This window comes from Catharus ustulatus, chromosome 25 (genome assembly GCF_009819885.2).
Source record: "Catharus ustulatus isolate bCatUst1 chromosome 25, bCatUst1.pri.v2, whole genome shotgun sequence".
Lineage (NCBI taxonomy): Eukaryota > Metazoa > Chordata > Aves > Passeriformes > Turdidae > Catharus > Catharus ustulatus.
The window spans coordinates 6,793,661-6,819,774 of record NC_046245.1 but is presented as its reverse complement, the minus strand read 5'-3'; the positions used below and the strand labels follow the sequence as shown (position 1 = coordinate 6,819,774).

The 26,114-nt window shown below is 42.9% G+C and overlaps 1 protein-coding gene across 3 annotated transcripts in view; it reads left to right on the top strand.

Annotated features, from left to right (window-relative positions):
• The window catches only part of CEPT1 (choline/ethanolamine phosphotransferase 1), a 31,301-nt gene extending 6,857 nt beyond the window's left edge, over positions 1–24,444 (top strand). For 2 of the 3 annotated variants that reach the window (XM_033079980.2, XM_033079981.2), the window contains exons 5-9: positions 14,950–15,034; positions 19,727–19,858; positions 20,477–20,635; positions 21,844–21,969; positions 23,662–24,444. In XM_033079980.2, coding sequence (XP_032935871.1) covers positions 14,950–15,034; positions 19,727–19,858; positions 20,477–20,635; positions 21,844–21,969; positions 23,662–23,781 — 622 coding nt within the window. In that variant the 3' untranslated portion in view covers positions 23,782–24,444. Of the gene's footprint in view, positions 1–7,237; positions 7,323–14,949; positions 15,035–19,726; positions 19,859–20,476; positions 20,636–21,843; positions 21,970–23,661 lie in introns of all 3 variants that reach the window. The other variant, XM_033079982.1, reaches the window with a different exon arrangement.
• Positions 24,445–26,114: the final 1,670 nt, after the last annotated feature.

Sequence of the window (26,114 nt, the reverse complement as noted above, 5' to 3'; positions counted from 1 at the left end):
TTTGGTCAGATGGTGGCAGTCTGGCTTTAGCATTCATTAAACTCTGTCTTGATACTGCTTGATTGTGATGTGCAGTTATTTGTTAATATTAACCATAACTCTTAAAAGATACTGTATTAATTGCCGTTGTGCCTCCACTTTAAAGTTCAGAATCTCTTTTGGTTAATGCAGATCATAGTTCTGTCAATAAATAGAACCAAAATTGCAATGCCAACAAAGTAAGAAGCAGAAATCCTGTTTCCTGCTGGATGAGGCTGGGTGGGAGGTGCAACACAAGGACTTGGTGAGCTGTGGGATTCTTTAACCTTAATGGGGAAATAAATTTATTCTATGTTGAGAATTTAGTTTCTATTTGCATTCATAGAGTAAACAGACACATTTCAAATAAATGCCCTGCAGATCTTTCTTTTTTTTTAAACATCTGGAAACTGATATTTGCTCTTAGTTTGTGGGATTTTTAAACATCTCTACAACAACTACATACAGATGTCTAATAGGCTGTTATTTATGGTCTATAATTGCTGGTCTTTAAGTACCCAGATACTGCTAAAACAATACAGCTATGGGCTTCTTGGGCCACCTTTTATTGGCAGGATACTGTTTCAATAATGCAGATGCTCTTGAGAAACTTCTCTCTTTCTGCTCAAGAATTTAAGATGTTGCATCAGTTTTAAATGTCTGTTAGAGGATGAAAAGAAGAAAATCTAGACTTCTGTCTACACGAGAGCAGATTGACTGAAACTATCCCATTCTGGTACTCAGATCTTTAAAATAATAGACATGTGGTTCAAACAGTTTTAGGAGTCTAGCTTTCATGCTGTACCATAGGTCTGAATGCTTTTAGCTGCCTTTGAACTTTACAGGGCCCTAATAATCAAAGATTTCTGGTTATTGATCAAAGAACACAAAAGCCCAACCTTGACATGTGCTTGACTTTACAGATGGAAGTATCAGCCTCCACAAACTGCTGTTGTGCTGCAGAAACGTGTTTGGGTCAGTGCTGTTGTTCACTGGGATATTCCTTTGTCTGTATTTTGGATGCATTTTTCAGCAAATTAGATTTTTCTGCCTGGCCTTATAAGAATGTGGTGACCATTAATATGTAGCTAATTCAAAACGGGCAATAAGCACCTAAAGGTGTGTATCATTAATTTAGACAACATGACACTGTGTAGTAAACATATTCATTCCTTCTTCTGCCCTGTGTTACGAGGTTAATAGACTGTCATAAGCTGATGTTCATTTTAGTGCAAAAACCATGAGACTATTTATCCAGTTAACAGATTCTCACTGTTTAACACTGTTTTTATGAAACTTTCATTTCACTAATGTAAAACTGAAAAAACGGTATTTTATCAGCTTTCAGATTCACTGCAGTGCACAGACTTGCGTATCCTTAATCCTGAGTAAGTGGGATCAGAGACAGGTGTTGTAAGGAACCAAAAAGATCCTTGTGCACAGGAGCTTTTTCTGTTTGTTTCCCATGTAATGACTCAAAAATCCTCAGAGAGAGGGTGTAGTAGTGATGTTTTAGGGAATGTGACTGTTTTTGACTTGCCTTAATTCTGATTCAGCAGGAAAGAGCAGACAGCTGGCTATCACTTACTCTATTTGTGATGTCCAAGATGTATTTCAGTGCAGAGAGAACTTGATAATCAAATGGCTTGGAGAAGAGCAGAAGGTGCTAAAGAGGGTGATTGTATTTCACTCCTTGCACACAGGACTGAAATGTTCAATTATAGAATCAGCCTGTCTTGCTGGAAAAGTCAGTCTTAAAAAAAAACCCGGGGAAATTAGTGTGTCAAATGAAGTGTGTGCTTGTGGAACAATGTGTGGCTTGTGTATGGGGAGGGGTCTGGAGCACCAGGAGCAGCTGAGAGAGCTGGGAGAGCTCAGCCTGGAGAAAAGGTGGCTTGGGGGCACCTTCTGTCTCTGCACAATTCCTTGACAGGAGGGGGCAGCCAGCAGGGGTCAGACTCTGCTGCCAGGGAACAAAGGATGGGATAAGAGGAAATAGCCTCAAGCTGCACCACGGAAGGGTCAGGTTGGACATCAGGAGGAATTTCTTCCTGGAAGGGATGGTCTGGCATTGGAAAAGGCTTCCCAGAGAGGTTTGGAGTCCCTCTTCCTGCCCAAGGAACAGCTGGATGTAGTACTCGGTGCTCAGGGCTGGTGACAAGGTGGGGAGTGGTCAGGCTGGACTTGCTGGTGATGGAGGGCTTTTCCAGCCTTAACCATTCCATGATTCTCTCTGTCACTGTACCAGCCTTGGCAAGTCCCTGAAGCTAAGCAGAACATGTCAGACTGCAGGGCAGGAATCATTTCTCCTGAGGGAGGAGGAAATGGGATCCATTCTGCTAGATTCCTACAGATTCTGAGGGTGGAGGAGGAAAACTTTGTTCAGTTAGGCCTGATTACTGAATCCATCAGCTGTGTAGGTTCTTTATCTTCTCCCTGACAGCTGTGGGAGGTCCCTGTTCTACTTCAGTGTTTAGAATAATCAGTTGAGTCAATGAATCAGATGAGTCCTGTGCTATGTCTCCACTTCCATTAGATTGTGGTAACCACTGCACTCTTCAAAAAGCAACTAGTGTTGGTTGAGCAGCTAAAATAATAGCTAGAGGTCAGTATTGCTAAAATATTCCCCAGGACGAAGCAGGAAGTGTATCAAGGCAAGTGGGGCAGGCTCCAGGAAGTTCACTGTAATGATATCAGCAGTGTAAAGGCAGCAGGAAACAGCAGGGATAGAGTTAAATGCAGAAGTTTTACTTAAAACACCTGATCTGGGAATGATCTTATGGAACAACAGGAATACTCAGCACATCTGAAAAAGAAAAAGGTGATTTTGAATGGCAGAGAGCCACTTAATATTGAAAAAGCCCAAATAATGACTTGGTTCTCCTGACCTGGTTTCCAGTGCAGGAACTGGTTTGTCTGGGTTGTGGATTTGCTGTGCTGCAGTACAGGATGAGCTGAGTCATGTATTGGGGCAGCTGTGCCATCACTGAGGCACGTCTGCTTTGGAAACAGAATTTTTTCCTGCATATCCCAAAAATCAAAAGCTGCAGTGGACTTCCACGTGTCCTTGTGGAAGCAGATATGATATACTTCAGGAACATGCTGCAGAAAACAGGTCATGAGGGAATATGGTGCAAAATCTTGAAAGGATTTTACTGATGTTATCTGGAACCCAGGTGTGATCACCTGGTTCTTCCCCATTCCAGGGTTGTCCCACTTGGATTCAGTAGTGGTTCTGCTCCCTGCAGGGAGTGCAGGAGGAGAAGTGAGTGTGTGCAGGCTCAGGATGTTTCCAACTGCTCAAGGTCAGAGCACAGCCTGACTGCAGGGGCTGTCCTGCATCCAGGGGGTTGAAGTCATCCATCCTAGTCAGAGCTGCATTCTGCAGCACAGCTCAGAATCATGGAATTGGTTGAGTGGGCAGGGACATTAAACTCATCCAGTTCCACCCCTAGGCAGGGACACCTTCCACAATCCCAGGTTGCTCCAAGCCCCAATGCCCAGCCTGACCTAGGATGCTTCAGGCTTGGGGCAGACACTGCTTCTCTGGACAGCCTGTGCCAGTGCTTCACCACCCTCATAGGGGAAGAATTTCTCAATTTCCTATCTAACCCTGCCTTCTGGCAGTAGGAAGCCATTCCCCCTTGTCCAACCTGGGTGTTTTCTTGAGAGACATGAGACACAAACTGCTCAGATGAAGTCCTGGTGCACTTGTTCATGATGGAAGTGCTGGAGGTGCTGAATCATATTGAAAAAAACTCAGTGGGTACTGAACACTCAAGGGTCCATCCAGAGACACGAGGGTGCTGCTGTATCACAGCATTTCTCCTGCAAGTTGCTGCATTATCTGGTTTATTCCAACCTTTTTTAATGAAAATATCAAAAGCTGGTGATGGTAGGAATTATAGCTGTGTATATATGTATAAATATAGATGCAATGAGATGGAAATTAGTTTCCAAGGAGGCTTCACAAAGGAATATCATAAATATGAGAGGAAGAATCCATTTTTACCAGCTTTAATATAACTAAAAAATTAAAAATGGTTACTTTGCTAGTTGAATGATAATCTCCAGGGACAGGAAAATAATTCAGGCTCCTGAACAAAACAGCCTTTCTTGAGGAGAGTTGGAGAATTTGGGGGAGCATTCCTGTTCAGTGCCTCTGGAGCAGCTTTACAAGAGCCTGTGGGATAATGGGTTGGTTCATCTGAGCCCTGTCACCAATGCAACCACTAAGATCCAAAGGAGAGGTGAGGAAACGGGGCTGGATTTCAGAAAGCAGCTAAACCAGCCTTCTTCTTCAGCCTCAGCAGAGGAGGAGTTGGTGTTTTATCTCACACAGACAACACACACCAAATACTGAAATACAGCGGTGCAAACCTTCCAAGTCAGAGTTTAGCATATTGAGTTCTTGCTCCTGGGAACAGCCTCAGGATCTCCACTCTGAGATAAGGCAATAATCCCCATGATTGCAGAGCTTAAAACTTTCCAACACTTCTTGAAGAATTTTTACACCGAGGTTATTTATAGGGGAGAGTCTGAGGTTAAGTAGAGCCTCTGTTGATGTCAGGGGGTGTTGGGTTCTCTGTGCTTGCAAGCAGGACGTGTTCAAGTGTGTTTGTGGTGGGTGTGAAGTTTGGTGCTGGTAACTTGCAGCTCCTGCTCACTCAGTCGCAGTGGCAGTGTCACAGAAACCGTTGCAGCTGCTGAGAGCTCATGGAAAAGGTGCCAGAGTGGTTTTCACATCCTCCTCCTCTTCCCTCCCACAAGTTCTTCAACAGCATTTTCAGCCATGATCCCACTGGTCATGTGTGGAGATGCTGCTCCTGATTGTTATGCTAAATCCTTGTAGTTCATTATTTCACAGAGCAGTGTGAACTGCTCATGACAACATGACAAGCACATGGCTATGGCCTGACCTGTGTAACTTCTATGTACCTCTGTGAGCAGTAGAAGGAAAAATTTACATATTGGATGTCTATAAGAACAAGGAAAGGGGCTTATGGCCCATTTTTAATATTATTTTCTCCTCAACATGAATTTCCTGTTGTTGAAAATAATTCTAATTCATGTTCTCATTTTTTCTGTACAGTTGGCTTTATTCATGCTGTTGTATTTCATTGCATCCAAGTGAAACTGCTGGGTTGGAATGAGTTAGGATAAAACTCTAATAACTTTATAACTAAACATTTGCACTTCTAGCATGTGACTCTCAGCCCTTCTTTCTCTTGTGTTCTGATGTTGACACTCTTCTCTTGCTGCTGTGGTTTCCGTAAGAAAACAGTCTTTTGTCTCCTGCTCAGATTCCCAGTTCATTGCCCAGCCTTAGTAATCCCACTTGTACGCTCAGTACATACGGACAAGACAGATGGAAGAATCATCATTTTTCAGACCACAGCATTAACTGGTAGATAGATCCCTGTGAGTTTTCCAGCCCCATAACTTCAGTTTTTCTGATGCGGCAGGAGTGTTTTTCTTGTCTGCTGTGATTTGGGACTTTTTTGCAGAGTTTTGTGTGTTGGGAGAGGAAGGGAAGGATGGTGCATAAACCTCCCCCATAGTTTCACACAGCCTTAAAAAGCTGTATTAGATCAGCTGTGTTGCTAGTGACTGACTTGATTTCAGGGCCATATCCAGCATAAGTGTCTGTTTCCTGTGTCCTTGGATCATTTTCTCAGGACATGTCTCCATTTGAATTCAGTTTGGGTTCCCTGTTAGCACAAGGAAGGGACTGACTGCAGCTGTCTCTGAGCCCTGAGCCAGTGGTGGCTCTTGAATTGTCTAATGACTTGTTTAGTCAAACAGGGCCTTTTAAGAATTGCCCATGGAATACACTCAATAAATTAGCACTGACAAGGGAATATGCTGGATGCAGCACTAATCCCCTGTGTGTTAATTGGCTCCAGACTCAGGAAGGACCCTGACAGGGTTCCCAGCAGAGCAGGCACAGGGATTGTCAGTGCCAGCATCTCCATGGAGTGAAGCACATGCCAAGGTCAATACCCCTTCTTAAACTTCCCAGATGATGTTTAAAAAATGGATCCATGTATGAATTGCAAATACTACCTAAAATAACATGGGGAAAAAAAGGAATAGAAACTGCAGCTGTTGTAAAGCACGAAAGTAGCTGTGGGGTTTGGGCATTGGGCTTTCTCCTCTTGTATTCCCTAGAATACCAACGATTACCCTCCCAGCTATTTACTGTGGTTTGTGCTCTGATAATTATACTGAAAATGCTTGTCAGGCTGAACTTCAGCAACCCATCTCTGCAGGTCTGATGTCAGGTCTGCATATCATCACTGCACCTGAGCCCTGCAGTGGGGCCACAATGACTTTTCTATGCTGTCCATTTTTAATCCCTTGGCATGGTAGGTGTCTGTTCTAGCACACTCTGATAAGCACAGCAATAACCAGGAACTGCATTCTGGCTGACCCTGCTGCTGAGTTTTCTTTTTAAACTAGATGGTTCAATTTTTAAAAAATTTGATCCCATTTTAAAATCTTTTTGTTATAGTAAAATGCAGATTTATGGAACTGTATTAGGAGAAAGGGTGGTTTCTATGGCTCTGTTGGCTCCAGCATATTTTTTCATCCCTTTCTGTCAGGGGTGAGAAATAAATATATACAGAATGGAGTGTGATTACCCCTGAGCAGGGGTCCTGAGCTCACTTCTTGGAGCATTATTTGCCTAGGAGCTGCATGAGGAGGGAGGTGAAGCTTCTTCCTTTCCATCAGAGGTGTCAAACTGGAATACAATCTGCATTTCTACTCTGCTGAAACATGCAGGAGCATCTTCAGCTGAGGAATTAATGTATTCAGTGTCATTTGCAGACATGAATGAGGTCAGGAGATGAGAGTCCTGGATTATGCTTGGTTATGGATTTTATTTGCTGTGACTCAGAGCAAGGAATTTCATTTATTCCCTCCTGCACACACCAAATGATTGTTTTTCCTTATGTATTGGAGTGATACGGCAAAACTGTAAATTGCAAAAGTTCTGAATGAAGATTTAAATGTGTAAAATACTATGTGGGTTGGAATGGTTTTGTTAATTCATTGATATTCCTGGGTTTTGTTGTTGTTAATCCCTTCCCTGACCTGCCCTTTGAATCATCCCAATAATTTTGTCCTTTAGCCTGACTGAAGATGTTTTTAATGGCTCCCCTTCAGAGGAGTGCTCAGGAGAATGTTCTGAACTGTTTCTCTCCCTCACATGTAGATTTGATGTGACAGAGTCCATGCTCTGCACAGTGGCCATCCAGCTCCTCACAGGAACGCTGGGGCCCTCCTTCTGGAATTACACGGTAAAGCCTTCGCTTGGCAGTGCCATGGACTGAGCAGGGCAGCACCTTTGTCATGCACTGCTCTGTGGAAAGCAGCTTCTCCAGAGGATTTCACCAGTGTTTGCATATTTAACACAAGGAGGAAAAACATTTGAACAAGTAGGAAAAATTTGATTTAACTGGAAACAAAATTTTTGAAAGCATCACATTTTTTATGAAACTGGAGCAAAACCTGCCTATTCAGCAAAAGTTTGATTTAAACTTTTTTTTTTTAATCCCAGTTTTGGCTTCATCTGAAAACCAAACCAGGGCTGTGGAAGCAGCTCTAAGTGTGGGCGTAGGATAATGTTGGAACCACTTTTTAAAAAAACTTCTTTTGTTGCTACCATTTCAATACCTTTCCACCAAAAAAGAGAATTTCTTGACTCTTTCAGGGAACTGTGTCTTGTGCAATAACTTTGAAAGTCTGGTTAAAAATGTTTGGTTTAAGCTGGGCAGCTTGATCCTTGTGCTTGTAGTTTCATGAAGAGGTAACTTCCTCTCCAGCTTGTCTTTATTTTCAAAATACTTTTCCTTATGTCTGTGCTAAATAAATCCTTCTCCCCTCTAGTTTTCTACCCTTAGGAAAGACTTTCTCTTCCTTATTTCACCTCTCTTTTTTTTTCCAAATATGTTGTATGTGGATGAGTTCCTCTCCCAATAAAATGTTATCATTAAAAATGAATTAATTGGATCCCTTGAAATATCTCATTGATTATGATTGTTATTGATGAATTTTTAGCCTGGATTTTTCCTTGAAGTATTTGAGGATGTAAGAATAGCTTTTTGATCTCTTTCTTAGAACTGCATCAGATATTGAACAAAAGTGAGGTTATTTTTTTAGTGGTTAGTTTACATAGCCTTTGTTGAACCTGTGTTGATGCTAATTATTTTCTAATAGTTCTTCAGTTTTTTCATGTAGTAGCTCAGCAAAGTCTCTGCTTTCAGAAGATTATTTAGGAAGATGAATTACTGGGGAATGGGGTATGAGGGGATGGGCCAGGCAGGGCATTTTTGCAGGATCCCAGGATGGTTTGTTTTAGAGGGACCTTAAAACTCATCCAATTCCACACCCTGCCATGGGCAGGGGCACCTTCCACTAGCCCAGGTTGCTCCAAGCTCCAGTGTCCAGCCTGGCCTTGGACACTGGCAGGAATGGGGGCAGCCACAGCTTCTCTGGGTAGCCTGTGCCAGGGTCTCACCACCCACACAAGCTGAAACTTCTTCCCGGTGTCTCATCTATTGTTATGGTAATGGTTAGAGGCTGAAGACAGATACATAATGAAAACACACCGGTACAGCTTGGTTTATTTTTCCACACCTCCTTCTATAGGGGGGTTCAAAACTCTGACGCCTGAATCTGTGTCTGGTTAAAATCTCTGTGCAGCCCAGCTCCTTGGCCCGTGATATGTCTGTATTCAGGATAGAATGGGGTGGCAGAGGTCTCGTTTGGGTTTGAATCCAACCTGTCATAGCTTTACCTGGGGACTTCTTTATTTCTATAATGAACTAGGCCAGCTGAATTGGCTTTTCTGTTATGGCCAGATTTATTTGTTGAGCCACAGTCCAATGACAACCTATCCCTGCCCTCTGGAACTGGGAAACCACTTCCCCTTTGTCCTGTCCTTCAGGCTCTTGTCACTGGCTCCTGAGACAGAACTCCAGGTGTTGCCTGGGACAGGTCTCCTCACTTATTTTAACTCGGTTTTAGGCACCGAGTTACAGGGTAGACTTTTGACTCTATTTAAATTCTGGCATGAGTCATTCCAGATGCCTTCTGGCATTTTTAATTTTAGTCTTAACTCATAACTAAAGATGCTGCTGCTTCTAAGTGGTTTACTCAGACACACCAAGCATCAATCACTTATTTACACACCCAGAGGTCAGGCAGAACAGATTTTTAGGTCAGTATTGCATATCTCAGATGGATAAGCTACAGAAGATGCATATTCATAATCTGACTGTTCCATGTGACAAATATTTGTACTGAGAAAATATAGTGATATAACTCTGTCTTGAAAATAATACGGGAGCTGGGACAGTATGAAGTGAGTAGCTTCAAGTTCTTGCAGCACAGCTAAACCTTGTACTTGCTGGGCAGGAAAGCTTTATGTTCACCAAAGAGGGGAAAATGTCTTAAATTGTTAATGAAGTTTGCTATCCCTGTAGCCTATGGAGAAATTATTTAGAAGAACCTGAAGGCTTAAAAAACTGCAAAATAAAAACATTTTGGGAATCAAAATAGGTTTACTCCATTATTCCCCACATTCACACTTGAAGTGGCAGAGTTTCAGCCCTGCCTCCCTCTCCCTGCAGCTCTGCAGTGTCACCCTGCAGTTCTTGTACTGATGAAGTGGGACTTTGCTTTGGAACATTTTGCCCTGGTGATTTTTCAAAGACCAGAATTGGGCTGTTTTAATACAGTTTAGCACAACACTATAGAGAAGTTGCAACTAAAGGTGTTGAGGATGATTCAATCTGGAGACCACTCAGCCTTTTATAGAAAACAAAATGTTAAAATAGTAACGGTCCTGACAATATTTGGCCACAAAAGCGATTAGGGGGATGGAAACCTCCTATGAGGAAAGGATGGGAGAGGTGATGATGTTCAACCTGCAGAAAGGAAGCATCCAGGGAGACCTTAGAGCCCCTTCCTGTGCCTAAGGAGCTGAAAAGGGACTTTGGACAAGAGATGGAATGCCTGGACAAGGGAGAATGGCTTCCCAGTGCCAGGGGGCAGGGATAGGGAAAGGAATTCCTCTCTGTGAGGGTAGGGAGGCCCTGGCAGAGGTTGCCCAGGGAAGCTGTGGTTGCCCCAACCCAGGACCAGGTTGGATGGGGCTTGGAGCAACCTGGGGTGGTGAAAGGTGTCCCTGCCCATGGCAGGGGGTAGAATGGGATGAGCTTTGAGGTCCCTTCTAACCCAAATCAGGCTGGGGTTCTTCTCTTTTCTGGGAAGACTGTACAAGTTTGAAGACTGGCAAATAATCTGCATTTCAATTTGTCACAACAGGGAAAGGCGGATGAGTAAAGGAAAACACTGCAGTGTGTGCAGGAGAATCCATGGATGGCAGTGTCACCACAAGAATTGCAGCTGCCCCTGGAAGCTCTGCAGGAATTCTCCTGTCTTGTGAATGTAGGCATATAGGGAGTGAGGGCTGAAATGTGCATTTAAAAACTCACAACTTTTATGCTTCCCTGACTCAATTTTGAATTCAATCCTTGGAGATTCTGGTTTTCACCCTGTGGTTTACCCCCAGTGTAGTGCTGACATTTCCTGACCCTGTCCCTGCCTTCTACAGCTCTGCTGGTTATTATTCTTCCCTAATGTCACTTTGCTGCAGAATCAGTACTTCTCAGCATTATTGTGAGTGTTGTCCCCAGCCTTGCCATTGGATGTTCTGTCTGGGCATTTTGGTTTGTTAAATATTGAGTCTGGGCTTTTTGCTCTGTTGTCAGCATCAGCTCTTTGTTCTTGCTCTTCACCTGGATGTTCCTGCTGATCTTAAACCTCAGTTCAGGGTCTTCTGTTTATTTTATAGAAGATGAAAAAGCCCCTGGTTTATTTGAAGAAGAGATTTTTGGAATTTGATTCTTTGTGTCCACCAAACTTGTACAATAACTTTCCATCCATCTATTGTAGTGTGGGAATGTCTTGGGAAAAGGGTTTGTTTAATTTTCTTCATTTCTTGGGGCTTAATGATCCTCCACACAATGTGCACAGTATCAGTGTCTGGGCAGTGCTGACATGACTCAGTTGTCAGGAAACAGGCCAGGCTCTCAGGTTGGGGGGAAGTGTGGCTCCAGTGATGCCTGAAAATAACCCACTTAATAAAAATATCCCCATTCAGAGGCTTTAAGAACCTCTTACAGAATTCATGCTGCTTGCTCTTCCCATTTGTTTTTTCTTAGGATTTCCACTGTAGTATTTAAATGAGTAAATAAATACAAGCACAAGTTGAAAATAGAATCTTTGAACTGGCTGATTCTTTTCTTGCTTTGAAATGGTTTTGCTTTCTTACAGCTCTGTGTGTGGTACCTGCTTGTATGTAATTACATGTGATTATAGTAATTAAATGAGGCAGTCTGCAGGAACAAAGGCCTCTTCCTATTTTCTGCTTTTTTTCTCCTTATTTTTTACAATAATTTGATAAATGATCCATTACTCCAAAATTGTGTTTTCTCTAATGTTTACCATGGGAGAGTCACTTGAATATGCAATGGAACTTGATGTAGAATAAAATACAGAACTACTGACATCATATCTAAGCAGGAACATTTTCACACTGTTTTGTGAATAAATTCCCTATCCACTAAAGCAAGTTGCATGAATTTTCCCTTGAAAAGAAAGGCATTGGTCAGTCTCCATCCAAATGGAGCAAGTGCTTTCCTGCAGCCCTGCTTTTGCCTTCCCATTTTATTAGCTACTTCCCAGCTCTACCAGAGTTTAAAAATGCTGTGGTGACTGAGGCAATTTATGGATTTTTTGGATTGCTTGCTCATTTTACCTGGACCCATTGCATAAATTGAAGTTAATCATTTAGGTGTAAGAATGTCCTCTGGATCACCTGACACGTCCGTGCTTTCCAGGCAGTGCGGATATTGCGTTGCTGACATCTCTCTTGACAAAACCATTATTGCTTTGGTTTATAGTGGCATTCTTTCACTTTTTTTTTTTTTTTTTTCATTTTAGGGGCTGTTTAGGACTTTTATGAAGGCTGGTAGCAATCCACTTGTCTGTCATTCCCATATATTCCTCCCCAGTCTGGAGCTGCCAGGTCCCACTGGCTCAGTGTTGGGTTGTGTGGCTTCCAGGGGCTGAGCAGATCTTCCCTGCCCCCTCTTCAGGGCTCCCAGCATTCCAAAGGTGATGATAAAAACACCAGGGAAGCTGATGGGCTGGGACTTGGGACAGGAGTTTCTTCTTCTTTGGTTGGATTGTTTTAGCCAAACTAATCTCCTGACCCCACTGATGGCAGATGGTGCTGGCATGGGAGAGAGAGTGGGGCTGAGCAGACTTTTTTGGGGGAAGAAAGTGGTTGGATTTTAAGGAATTTGGGATGACTGTTCCATGTAGCAGCATCTTAGATATATCTGGTTCATGCTGTGGTTGCACAGTTACCTTGAATTCAAGTTAAACCCAGAGAAGAACAGTGTGCCCCTTTTACCACCTTGGGCTTCCAGTTGTGTTTTCCTTCGGTTGTCCAGCTTTGAGGAGCTGCCTGTGGATTTCTGTCTAGAGGCCACTTGATATCCTGTGAAAAAAAAAATCACTAAATAATTCCAACATCAGAAATGTGCTTCACTGATAACAAGCCTATCATTTTAAGTCATCTTACAGTACTTTTAATGAGCATGGGATGTTCCTAGGCCTTTTCCTTCTTTGGGATTAAGAATTTATGCTTTCTTGAGGTGATAGTTTGGTGTTTAGTTTCTCCTCAGTAGGTCTTAATGCTTTTGTCTTCTGTTTTAAGGAGCCATTTTGTATTAAAAATCCAGAATATAAAGGTGGAACTGAAGTTAAGACTCATATTTGTTCTGCCATAGGAGATTCTTACTGCAAGTCAGGGAGGAGTTTTTAACAAATATCCGTTGCTGCCTGATGCTGTTTCTGTTTGAGTTGGAAGGGCAGAGCCCTGGGCAGGGGAGTAAAGGTTGTTCCATGGCTGTGTAAAGATAAAAATCTCCCTAACCTCATTCCAGGCACTGCTCCCCATGTATTTGTTGGGCTCTCAGCCTTGTGCAAAGGTTTGTCTGGTAGAATAACTTGGGTTCCCATACGTGACATTGCTTTATTGTGCATAAGATTTCTGCTGCCAAAAGAAATCTGGTTTCCTATCCAAGGGAAGCTGTAAATTGGAGTTACCTCCATGAGTTATTAGTCACTGTTTCTATGAACTTTCTCAGTTTCTTTCTGTTCTTTAGGTGATTGGCAGAAGTAGTGAAATGGGCTAAAACATATTCCTGCACTCCTGGAATGGAACTGCTCCAGCCCTTCCTTGGCTGGGCACAGGGAGAACACATTTCCATCCTGACTCCAAGGGCTGGGAGGAAGCAGTTTGCATTAAATCAGTTGGTTTATGTATCTCTGTTGAACATTTTTTTTCTTGCAAGGTACCTCAAAGGCTCCATTTGTTTGTATCAGGACTGGAAACAGAGATCTTTTAGAACATTCTTTCCTCAGTGGAAGTTAATTTTTCCCCCAGCTAGCTGTGACTGCCTTGCAGGATTGTTGTTAATGAAATTGGATATTGGAGGGCTCCAAAGGTTATTTCCTGCGTGTCCCATCTCCAGATTTGTGTAGTGAAAAGCAAATTGACAACCAAACCCATGGAATGGGATGGGTTGGGAAGGACCTTAAAACTCATCTCATTCCAACCCCTGCCATGGGGGAGATGTCTTCCATGGGATTTAGGTGCAGCCTCGGAATTACCCTTGCTTGTATGGCTCTGCTACTGACCAGACTGGAGATCCTCAAATGAGAGCATCCACTCTCAAACTGAAACAAAGTCTACAGAGAAACACTAAGCTGATATTGAAATAAATTCCTTGATGTTGCAGTTCATTTAAGGCAGAGAGAGGAAAGCCCACCCCATAATGCTCCTTCCCTGTGCAGGTGATATCTGTAGGGTTTTGTCACAGCAAAACCTGTGTATGCAGGAAGTGATTTGGAGTCTTTTAGGTAGAATTATCTAATTGGAAATAAGGATTAGCCAGAAATGTTTCAAACTGACTTGAAGGCTTATTTTTGATGTAGCACTTCAGGGTAAAATACTATTATGTGGCTATAATAGATATGTCATATATAACATATTTTTAATATATAACATACATCTATATGCATATATATGTATATATGTATAAAATGTGTATGCCTATTTATAACAGAGTGTATATACACCCCATATATATATCACACCAGCAAGTCCATCCTCTTTATTTCACATGTATTTTTCTATACTCCTATTTCTGGCATTCATTTGTACATTCATTGGTGTTTCCCTCTTTCTACCTCCAAGACTTTTACGTGCTCCTGTTTTCTTCTATTCTTTCCTGCAGCCCATCCTGACTCTGCTGGAACCAGAAGTGGTTTCTCTTCTTGCTGCCACTGTACCATTTCCATCAACCCTTTAGGGATTTGTGTTTCTTTTCAAAGCTTTCTTTTCAATAGCCCAAAGCTATTCAGAGAATATTCATATTAAGGTCGGGTAGGGAATATTATAGGGGGTTAAAAATACATTTTTAGAATGTTATCATCTGTAGTAAATTCTTTTTTTTTTTGGTGGACAAGGTTAAAACTGAATATTTATTTCTGCAGCTGCCACTGGGCAGTGAAGGGTTCCAATGTTTCCTGTTGATAAAATGAATTTCTGTTATTGCACTGTGAAGTAAAACAAAATTATAGCACAACATGGCTCTTAATTTGAACAATGAAACTAAATACATTTTTGCCTTCTAAATTATTTGTGAGTTTTCCTCTGTTCCTCAGCGTTTTGGGGTGTTTATACTGTGCATGACAGAGTTGCGCCGCTGAGCTTGCGAATAACTGACTTGAAAATGCTTTGAGTAATTCTGCTTTTTTTTTTTTTGGCTTTTTATACCTAATCAGAATTGATGTGACTGAAGTACAAATCTTCATAATAATCATGCATTTACTGGCAGTGATTGGAGGACCACCTTTTTGGCAATCTCTGGTAATTTTGCTCATGTTCTTATCTTATCCTTTGCAATAATCCTGTGGTTACTGAAGGACTCCTGCACATCTCAAGACAGTTTCACTTTTCCAGGAAGGCTTCATTTTTCCTTATAAATGGAAACATATTTTTGAATTCAGATCTCATGGAATTAACTGTGGATTCCAGCTGTAACAGGTTCATTAAACAAGGTTATTTTATACACTGTGCGTGCAGGTAAAAAGCTATGAAACATTGCATGAACTTAAATCTTTCATGAAATGCTGGCCAAAACCCAAATGAATTCCATGCAACAAACAGTGGAGGAATAGTAAACTGGGATGAGGATTTGGGGGAACTCTTGGAGAGCAGTTGGGAACTATCAGTAGATAATTTGGCCTATATGTGGCTGATGACTCTTGATTTGTTTAAGGGGAAAACCCCCAATTGTCAGGTTTTTCCTTTTAACCTAAGATGAGTAAATGAGTAAATGAACTGCTGGCACAGCCTGGCTGCAGATGCTATCTATATGTCTATATATCTATTATAGATATGTTGATACAGGTTCACCAGGCCATGTCAGCTGAAAGTTGAATGATAATAATAAATAATAATATTACAATAGTAAGTATTACTGAAGCCACATTGAGCTAACAAAATGGCATTGTCCACAGAAAAGCATGTATGTGCATACATAAATTAAACTGTATGTAAATTTACTGGAAATAAAATCCAAAGGAATGATTTCCTGGAAGGTTTTCCTAGTTTTCCTTCCTGGTTATTGATCTTCTCTCTGTATTTGTTAAATGCAGTTCTTAAGGAGAAAGAAATCTTGACTTCAGTGGCACCAAGAGATAGTCAAAAGTCCCTGACAAGCTTCACCCCAAATGGATGAATTGCTAATCTGCACTGAACCCACAGTTATGTGGAGAGGATCCCAAATGAGCTAATCATGGCCATCCTGATTTTGCTGCTTGTGCTTTCAGGCTTAAAACCTCAAAGCCCTTAATTAATTCTATAAAACTGCAAAGTAAATACCATCTAAAGAAAATGAGGCTGGGTAGGACTGATTAGAAAATAAAAATGAGGCTACACGTCACCTTACTGCTGCCAAGTTTTCCAGAAATATTAGTGTGGCCAACATCCCCATGCAGCTATAATTTAATATTCTGTGTTACCAATAAAATTTCTCAATTCCTGTTCTCAGTTTTCTTTTAAAAAAAAAGAGAGGGAAAAATCCTGCTACAGCAACATCTGGCACAATTCAGTGATGTTTGTATGAGCTTAGAAATGCGTTTCTTGTTATTAAATAGCTTAAATAACTCTAAAATAGACTTTTAAATAACCCTTTTCAGCAAAATCTTGAGATCTGTTAGAAGTTCTGGGTTGCCTAAGCTCCCAAAAATAGTAAACTATTTTGGTTGGTTTAATGGAGCATTTCTCCAGAGAACAACCTTAATCAGGTCTCCCATGACAATCCTGTTCAATTAAATGAATGAGATTTTGTGTTAATTTAGAGATAAATGTTATTTACTGTTTGCAGAGCAAAATAAATCACACAACACCTTCTCACCCAGCCCTCTCTAATCCTTTAATACTTGATGTGACTGCAAATTGGTGGTTTGGCGTTTTTTGGTTGCTTCTGTTTGGGAGAAGTATGGAGTAAATGTGGTTGTGTACTCAAACATTCCACTTTTCATGGGAAAAGCAAAACACCTAACAGGTGAAATGCAGAGTTACGTATTTTGGCAATTGTTGCTTTCATTGCCTTTCCTTTATTCCATGAAACTGTGTGTGCCTTTCCTGCCTCCTTTCTGGCAGTTTAAATTCTCTTCAAAGCCTATTAAATGCTGCTTCCCCAGCTCCTGGAGCTGGGGGATTCCTGTGGGATGCTGAATATGGCTCCAACTTGGACCATGTGGAACATGCGAGTAAAGGAAGCTTAGGGTAACTCATTTAATAGATTGTATATTTGGAGTTGATTTTTCTGCTTGAAGCAAGAAAAGTGCTGCAGTTGCTGGAGTTTTCTCCCGCAGGGTCTGGAATATGAAAAAGCACAAACACTCTGGGAATATGAAGCTGGAGTTCAGCCCTCAGGAAGTTGTCCTCGGGCAGATGTGACTGTAGTGTGTCTAGACAGCTCTGAACTCCAGCTGGGATCCAGCCCTGTGAGAAGGACTCCAGGGTCTGAGTTGCCCAGCTGGTTGTGGTATTTGTGGGGTTGGTGACAGGAGTTCCTGGAGGAAGTGGCTTCGTGCCCGTTCGCAAGGTCCCTTACATGCTCTTCCCTGCTGCTTCCATGAGGCCTTAGCTGGGCTCTGCTCTAGCCTGTTCCCGCATAATTTTATTTTTTAAACCCCAATTCATTCTGCATAAAACTGATGGAATGTACTCTGGAATCCTGGCAGTAATTTTCTGGCGAAATATCCCAGACTTGCTTTAATGCTGGCTCTGGCAACCGCTCCTGTTGCTGCTGCCGCTTGGTTACTGCCATGCCTGGGCTCTCCCCAAACAAAATCTGGAATCCTGGAATGGTTTGGTTTGGAATGGACCTTAAATCTCATTCAGTCTCACCCTCTGCCACAGGCAGAAATACCTTCCCACTAGACCAGGTTGCTCCAAGCCCTGGAATGCTTTTTTCCCAGGGTTTACCTGGAGTCTGCATCTCTCTGGGCAATGCAGCCTTCCCTCTATCATCAGTTTCAGAGGGTTTAACAGAGAACACGATTTGCCTCTAAAAAATGTGACTGGTGATACTCCCCTGCATTGCTGACATGGTTTTGGGAAGTTCTGCCTGCATGTGACTTTGGATGAAGCCCCTGGAATCACCAGGAATGGCAGATTAATTGCAGGGACTGTAGTGATACATGCAGTACCAGACAGGGAAACCTTGCAGCTGTCTTCCAGTGTCCTCTGAGTTGAAATTCAGTGACTGCAGTGCCACTTTGTAGGAACATTTCCCTCTTTCCCTCTACTCAGAAGGAAGAAATAAAAGTAATCTGATATTTGCTTGATTTTGTGTCTTCCCACTTTTGGCTTTGTTGCTCCCATTTTGTACATGGAGAAATTCAGCAGGTGCTGACTTTTTAATCCACTCCTGGCTTTCCTCTGCTAAATTTCTGTATGTGGCTGTTTCTTATTAATTTTTTTCTTCAGACATGTTTTAAATGCAGCTGCTGTGGTGGCCAAAAGGAGGGTGTTAAGAGCCCAAAACTTGCCAAACTGGATGTTACAACAGTGTGGCCTTATCTTCTCCTTCCCTGAGCATCTTTCTCCAGTGTTCTAGTGGTAGCTGGGAGTTTTTCCCAATCAACTCCCTTTGTCTTGGGGAAATGTCAACCTTAATGTCTTTTGACTCCTGTAATGGGAATTTGCTACTGTTTCCTTTTGCTTGTAAAAGTCAATCCACCCTTTCTTTAAATACCAAAGTATCAGTTCTGAGACAGAGGCCAGCACAGGTACCTGCTTTTAGAAGAGCTTCAAGAGTCCTGAGCCTCTTGATGTTAATGGATATTACAAGTAGTGCTCCAGTCTGGCAATTCAAGCCTTCTCTTTATTTGTCTTTATTCTTCCTCTTCAATTTTCTAGGAAATGCCTTTTTTTGCCTTAGCAGGGCAGCCTTAGCAAGGGAGAAATATATTTGGGTATCATGAAACTGGATGGGGTTTGGGGAGTGGGCTGAACAAGGCATGAAGGGTTAAAGCTCCTCTGCCTCTTAATCATGCCCTGAAAAGATCAAGAGATTCACTTGTTGAATGGAATAGAAAACTTAGGATCTTCAAGAATGATCTTCAAGCTCCAGGAGTGTTTGGACAACGCTCTCAGGCATAGGGTGGGATTGTTGGGGTGTCTGTGTAGGAACAGGGGTTGGACTGGATGCTTCTGATGGGTCCCTTCCAACTCATAATACTCCATGATTTACCTGCTGAAAACTACTCTGAAAATGTAATTAAAGAAAAATAGAAGTAACTTGACCTCCTTTGGGCTTCTGTTCCTGGCTGGACTCATTGGGGAGCTGAGCATTTATTCAGTTGAGTGCCATGACTTCAGTTCCTGAATAAAGAGCTTTTAGTAGTTGAATACAGTTGGCAAGTTTTGGGCCGTTATCTCTAAACACTTGCTTCCATAACATATTTCCTGTGGTTTACTCTGGACTATTCTTCATTTCTAGTTTTTCCTGTTCTGCTTGAAACATCACTGTTAAAAAATGAAGGAAACTTTCAAAACTGCCTGTGCTCGTTCTTCCCTTCTTTAGCAACCTCATCCTTCCTCTACTGGGTTACTGACTCTGATCTGACTTGTCTGGTCTCTTTGCTTGCCTTTTCTTGCACAAAAGATCAGATCCAGTACTTGAAAGGGTTTCTCTGACCATCCCAAGTGGCCCTTGTTCTGCCCAGTTTGATCTTGACTGCAGCTTCAGGAAAGGTGATGATTCTCTTCCCTGGGATGACTTAGAGCAAGTTCTTGGTTACTGTCCATTTCTCTGCTTTTGGTGTCTCTTCTCTGGTAATTGAACACAAGTTTGGCTTTCTGGGAAGCTTCATGGAAGGATTTTTGGAAAATATAGTTTTCTCTGTAGAAATGTGAATCTCTGTATAGCAGAGAGAGAAGAGCAAATGTTGTGTTGGAAAGTGGAGTGTTTGAGTGCACCTGAAATATTAACCCAAATTTGAGTTTGTGTATATTTTAACTTCTTGTCTCTCTTCCATTAAGATTCCAATACTGAATATTCAGGTGAAAATATTCCCAGCTCTTTGTACTGTGGCAGGAACCATATTCTCCTGTACAAACTACTTTGGTGTGATCTTCACGGGTGGAGTTGGCAAAAATGGATCCACTATAGCAGTGAGTACCTTGTGCTTCCAGTTCCTCCTCAGCACGGAGGCTCTTCAGCCACATGTATTGTATTTAACATAATATTTAACATAAACATGGGAAATATTTTCCCTTCAACTCCTTACTGGCTCGGGAAAAACAAGTTAATATTATGTATGTAAGAATGATAAATTTAGGAGTCCAAGTTTTAAAATTTTTGATTAAAAGTACTCATTGTACTTTGATATTTGTTTTTGAATTAATGAGATAAATCAAGTTATACAAATATTCAGAAGGAAATTTTTCAAGAAGATTCTGTGTTTAATAATTCTGAAAGATCTGTATTATTTGTATTATCAATATAAAAGAACAAGTGGAGGTGTCTGCACAAGCACCTTCTGTTGCAGTGTTCTTGCTGCCTATAATCTGATTTTTTTCCCCAGCACCAGAAAGTTTCCACCACATTCTCAGCTGCTGCATACTCAAGTTTCACCACTTTTTGTTTCCTTTTAGCACCAGCATTCAGAAAGATGTTTCTAATGTGATTTTATTTTTAACCCCTCATTGCACACCACATTGTGAGGGGCTCTTTGAGGTTTCTTTGCAATGTGTACATTTTATTAACCTCATACTTTAATCTCACCATAGGGAACAAGTGTCCTCTCACCTTTTCTCCATATTGGCTCAGTGATCGCCTTGGCTGCAATGATCTACAAGAAATCTGCTGTGCAGCTCTTTGAGAGGCACCCCTGCCTCTACATCCTGACTTTTGGCTTTGTATCTGCCAAGATCACAAATAAACTGGTGGTGAGTGTGCCAGAACCTTTCTGAGTCTTGTTGCAGGAGAACTTTTTGTAGATTATGGAGCTCTCTGAGTATTCCACTGAGTAACTTGCACTTGCTTGTGCATTGAAGAGATATTTGTGCTTTGCTTGAAGTAGCCTGGAGGTGCAACGGAGCTTTTTCTGTTTGAAAGGGCAGTGGACATCTGGAGCTTATGCTGTGGTTGCACAGGCAGCACCAGGACAGCTCAGAGCTGTTTCTCTTAATTCCCCAGCTGTTTAATTCACACTTCTGCAATGTATTTGTGCACATGTGTGAAGAGTTGGGCTGGAGCAGAGGTGGCTGGAATCCCCCTCAGACACAAAAGGGAGGAAAGTTTGGCAGGAGAGGAGGTGAAGGGGCTGCTGTGGTTTGGAACACTTGCTGAGGGTTTAACTTGAAGAATTGGAGGAAAATAGGGATTTAAATCATTAACAGGTTTGTAGGAGGGTGGAGGTGTCAATGAATGAGTGTTAAACAGCTCCTGCCTCGAACGCTGTCCCAGTGCTGCAGGCCTCTGTTAGGCTACTGTGAGCTGGGTCAGTGCTGGACTTAACTCACAGTGGAAGAGTTTAAATTCATAGTGGAGGAAGAATTTAAGCTCACAGTGGAAGAAGAGTTTCTTTCGTACCAGACCTGCTTTGGTGCTCAGTCCCATCTCAACTGTGCTGTGCAATGAGGGTTGGGTGTGAGATGGGTTCTGTGCATGTAGGGAGGTGGGAAGGGCACACTTGAACATCAAAAATGGTCATCAAATTGAAACCAGAGAGAAGTCATGATGCTTGTGGAATGGGAGAAAAAGAGCTGGAGAGAGAGGAACACCAAGTTTCCTTGACTTTCAAAGCTCCAGAAACTGTGAGTTTTTGTTTCCAGGCTCAACTTTAAAATTTACCAGTCTGCTTCCATTTCACTGTTTGGTTTCTGGCAGGAGGAAGAGGTGAGCTGGAAAACTTGTTAGATTTTTTTCTGTGCTACATTCTCTGCTCTAATAAAATATGCCTCTCTGCAAACCTTACGTCTCTGTAGCTGTGGAGCACCATGATTCAGACAAGTTCCTGCAACTTGAGTATTACATGTTTTGCAGTAATGTGGCTTGAAATGTATGTTTTTGGCTCTGTGTATTCTGAAATCATTCTGCCTTGGCTGGCACATGTTTATTTCTTAAACTTCTCCTTTTTTTTTTTTTACTGCAGGTTGCCCACATGACCAAGAGTGAGATGTATCTGTATGACACAGCATTCATAGGTCCAGCATTGCTATTCCTTGACCAATATTTTAACAGCTTTATTGATGAGTATATTGTCCTCTGGATTGCCCTGGTGAGTCCAGGCTCATTTTATTAATTAACTCTGCCTCTAATTCATTGTGTTGGCTGTGCCCAGCTGAATCCCCTGGAGAGGGTGGATTTGAAGCTGGTACAGAGCCAAGCAGGGTCACAGTGTCCATGGTTTAGTGCTGGGACGGTCCTGGGCACTGTCTTTTGGTGTGGTCTAGGTGAGGGGATTGAGGTACTCTCAGTCAGTTTGCAGAGGATACCAGCTTGGGTGCGATGTAGATCTGGAGGGATCTGGACAGGCTGGATCCATGGCCAAGGCCAGCAGTGGGAGGGTCAACCAGGCCACGTGCCAGGTCCTGTCCTCACGTCACAGCAGCCCCATGGAATGCTCCAGGCTGGGAGAAGAGTGTCTGGAAGGCTGGAAAAGGATCTGGTAGTGCTGATGACAGTGGCTGGACATGAACGCAGGAGTGCCCAGGTGGGCAACGACACCTGGGCAGTCACAGCCATGATGTGTCCAGAAGGCTCAGTGTGGTGCCCCTGTGCTGGCACTGCTGGGGCACCTCCAGTCCTGGGCACAGCTCTGGGCCCCTCCTGAAAAGAGAGACACTGAGAGGCTGGAGCTTGTCCAGGGAAGGGAACAGAGCTGGGGAAGGGGCTGGAGCACCATGAGCAGCTGAGGGAGCCTGGGGGGCTCAGCCTGAAGAAAAGGAGAGTCAGGGGGGATCTGGCTCTGCACAACTCCCTGACAGGAGGGGACAACCAGGGGAGGTTGAGTTCCACTGCCAGGCAGCAGGAGGAAATGGCATCAAGATGGGCATAGGGAGGTTCAGGTTGGATATTTGAAAAAAAAACAACTGGAAGAGTTGAATAGGCATTGGAATAAGTTGCCTAGGGCAGGGATGGAGTCACCATACTTGGAAGTGTTCAAGAGGTGTCACATGTGGCACCTGGGGACATGCGTTAAGGATGATTATGGTGGCTCAGGGATGATGGTGGGACTCGATGATCTTGAAGGTCGCTTCTAACCTTGATAACTGTGATAGTTTAAAATTTCAAAGCACTGTAGCAAATATTCAAAGTGCAGATTAGAATATTTTGCAGATGAGTGTTGCTGCCTCGTTAGCAGGGGCACTCTGCAGGAGTGCTTTGGCTATGCTTAAGCTGTGTCATGACTCCAGCACCCACGGGGGGGGGAAAACATCTGAAATTCAGCTTATCTGGGCTTATCAAATGCTGAAGTTTAATGTACAAAAACAGTGTTAACCTTTCAGTAAAATTGTGTTGATTTGATGTGAAAAGATGTGTGTATGGTTATCACCATTTAGAGTTAATGGGGCATTTCACAGTATCTCTGTAGCTGCTATAACTCTTTTCTACTTTCTGATTGTGGAATTGAGAGTCTGTCTTGTCTTAGGCTGGAAGAAAGCCCAGCATTCGCAGAAACTCGTTAGGGAGTCACGCCCCATCCCTGGAAGTGTCCAAGGCTAGGTTGGACCAGGCTTGGAGGAACCTGGGCTAGTGGAAGTTGTCTCTGCTCATGGGAGGGATGAAGCTGGATGGGCTCTTAAGTTCTCTTCCATCCCAAGCCAATCTCTGATTCCATGGTTATTCCTAGAGTTGGAGATTCTGCTCAGTGAACCACAGTGCTGTGGTTGTGGAATGTGGGCTGTTACACCCTTGTGGGAGACAAGGAACGTGTGGGTATAACTGCAGGCGATTTTTCCCTGTGCAGATCCTGTCCCTGTTCGACCTTCTCCGATACTGTGTCAGTGTGTGCAACCAGATCGCTGCCCACCTGCACATCCACGTGTTCCGCATCAAGGGCTGCCCCACGCACTCAAACCACCACTAGGGACGGGCGCTACCACGGGGGAATGGAGAAGGAGTTGGGTTTCTACAGGAGTGGATGAAGACTTGTAGGAGACTAAGGCTAAAAGCAGATAAGAACAAAGTAATTTATAATAATCAATGTTGTATAACTTTTCTTCTTTGTTATCAGTAACACTCCTTTAACTAGTCTCCTGCCTGAGAGAGTGAATTCCAAGTATACCCTAGTCAACTCTCCATGTAGTCAACTCTGTTGGTTCCAAGCCCGGGAAAGCATGCAGGAAATAAATGCTCTTTGTAATTACCTTGATTACAAATTAATCTCTATGGTGAATGGATCCCCACCAACTGAAGTTTCTAATGTAGTGTAATTACAGCTGCAATCTGACTTGCTTTTAATTTTAATATTTCATCATCTCTTAGTGAAATACTTGTTTAGTGTCCACTTGGAATTTATTTACAAAAGACCTGAGCTGGTAAAAACCCAGAGATATCTCACTAAATTGTGTGGCTGCAGCAGCTGCCAGGTGGGAGCCAGGCTGGGGTGGTTTTTGTTCGTGCATTGCTGACAAAGCGGTTTCATGCTGAACAGGGTCCTGTGAGCGAAGGGGTGCCCGGCATGCAAAATAGTGTGGTATCTTTGTCAATTAATTTTATTTTTTTAAATAAACATTATCTAAAAAGACAACTTATTTCTCAATTTTCTTCCGTGGAAAAGACTATAAGAAAAAATTTTACTGTTTACTTTTTTATGTATAAAACTTAAGCAAAATTTTCTTTCTGCTCTTAATAAATAAGAATTCTGAGAGCAACAGTTGTCTTGAGATCTGTGTTGCTCTGTCCTGCTTAGACTTGTGAATGACAAACTTGCCTGTGGTTTAGAGTGTAGTTTCCAGTGCTTTTATATGGATCATGTTGTCATTCCAGGATCTCTGAGAGCTTTCCCTGCTATATAGTGCAGTAAGTTGGGATTTCTTTTTTCTGTCATTGTTTTAATACCGTTTTAACTGCGATTAACTGCATGAGGGACACGAAGGTTAATGGAGAGTTTAACTGCATGTTATTGAAGTTCACCTCGTGCCACAAGCCCTGGCACAGAGGGGAGCTTCAGCCCGATCACTGAGCAGGATCTGCCTTGGCTATGGGAAGCTGCTGGGGACAGCTGGAATGCTGTGATCCCATGTCTGAAATCCCAGCCTCTAACCATGGAACATCTCTGTGAAAGTGGGAAGGAAATCATCTGTGCTGGGAGGCCAGGCCAGGGCAGTGTCTGTGGACAGCAACATGGCTCTGAAGGAATTAAACACAGCTCATAGGCAGAAAAAAAACAAAACAAAAAGCTTCACACCTCAGTAAGAATAAATCAAAACCTTCCTCATCTCCTGGAAGCAATGACGTGGATTTCCTGTGATAGCCCAGTGATTAGAAAATGTACTCAGGAAGTGGAGAGAAAACTTAGTTCCTGCAGTGCCTGGAGAGGTTTCAAACTCTTGTTCCCCCTCCCTGGACAGTGCTCAGTGTCCAACTGCCGTAGACTGAAAGATTGGGCTTGGTTGTGTCCTGGCAGGGACAGGACTGGAGGGGCTGTGGAGGAAAAGTGGCTCTGGTTTAGTGGTTGCAGTGTTTGTGGGGAAAGACCAGGCTGGCCCTGCTGGGCTGTCCTGGGAAGTGGAGCAGAGGTGTCAAGTCCTTTGGCTCAGCCGTAGCACAGGAAAGTGTCTTTCTTGTGCTTTCTGTGCTTGGAAGTCTTGGTTCCTTCCTGTAGGGTGGCACCTTGTCAGCAAGTGAGCTAGAGGTCATGTGTCAGCCTGGGGGCACTGGGCGAATCGGGAACATGCTCGGGATGAGGAGTAGCTTCCTGTGAGGCTTCCCCACTCCACCCTTGTACCCCCACTTCTTGTGAGCAGCAGTTTTATGGCAAGTACAGCTGAGGCTTCTTTGGGGATCTGGCCCTGTGTCAGGGGCCTCTCAGGGTCCCTGCCAGGCTGGAGCCAGAGAGGAGGTTTGATTCCTGCATCCTGATACACCTGGGGCAGCTCCCAAGTGTCCTGGAGCTCTGCTCCAGGTATCATCTCCATCATCTCCAAGTATCCATCTCCATTAATGAGGTGACAGCTCTAGAATGGCATTTTTAGATATAGGTGGAATTCAGGGAACTCAATTAATTCAGTTTTAACTTCAGTGAGCTGGGCAAAGGGTTGATTTGGACAACATAGCCTCTGCTATTGTCCTTCAAGGCAGGGCAGGTAAAAGTCTGCAAGGAAAGAGCCTGGAACGGTTTGAAGGTGCCCTTACAGACCACGTGTTTCCTTTCCTCTGCACAAACTAGGTACACAACTGTTGCTTGGAAAGTCCCTC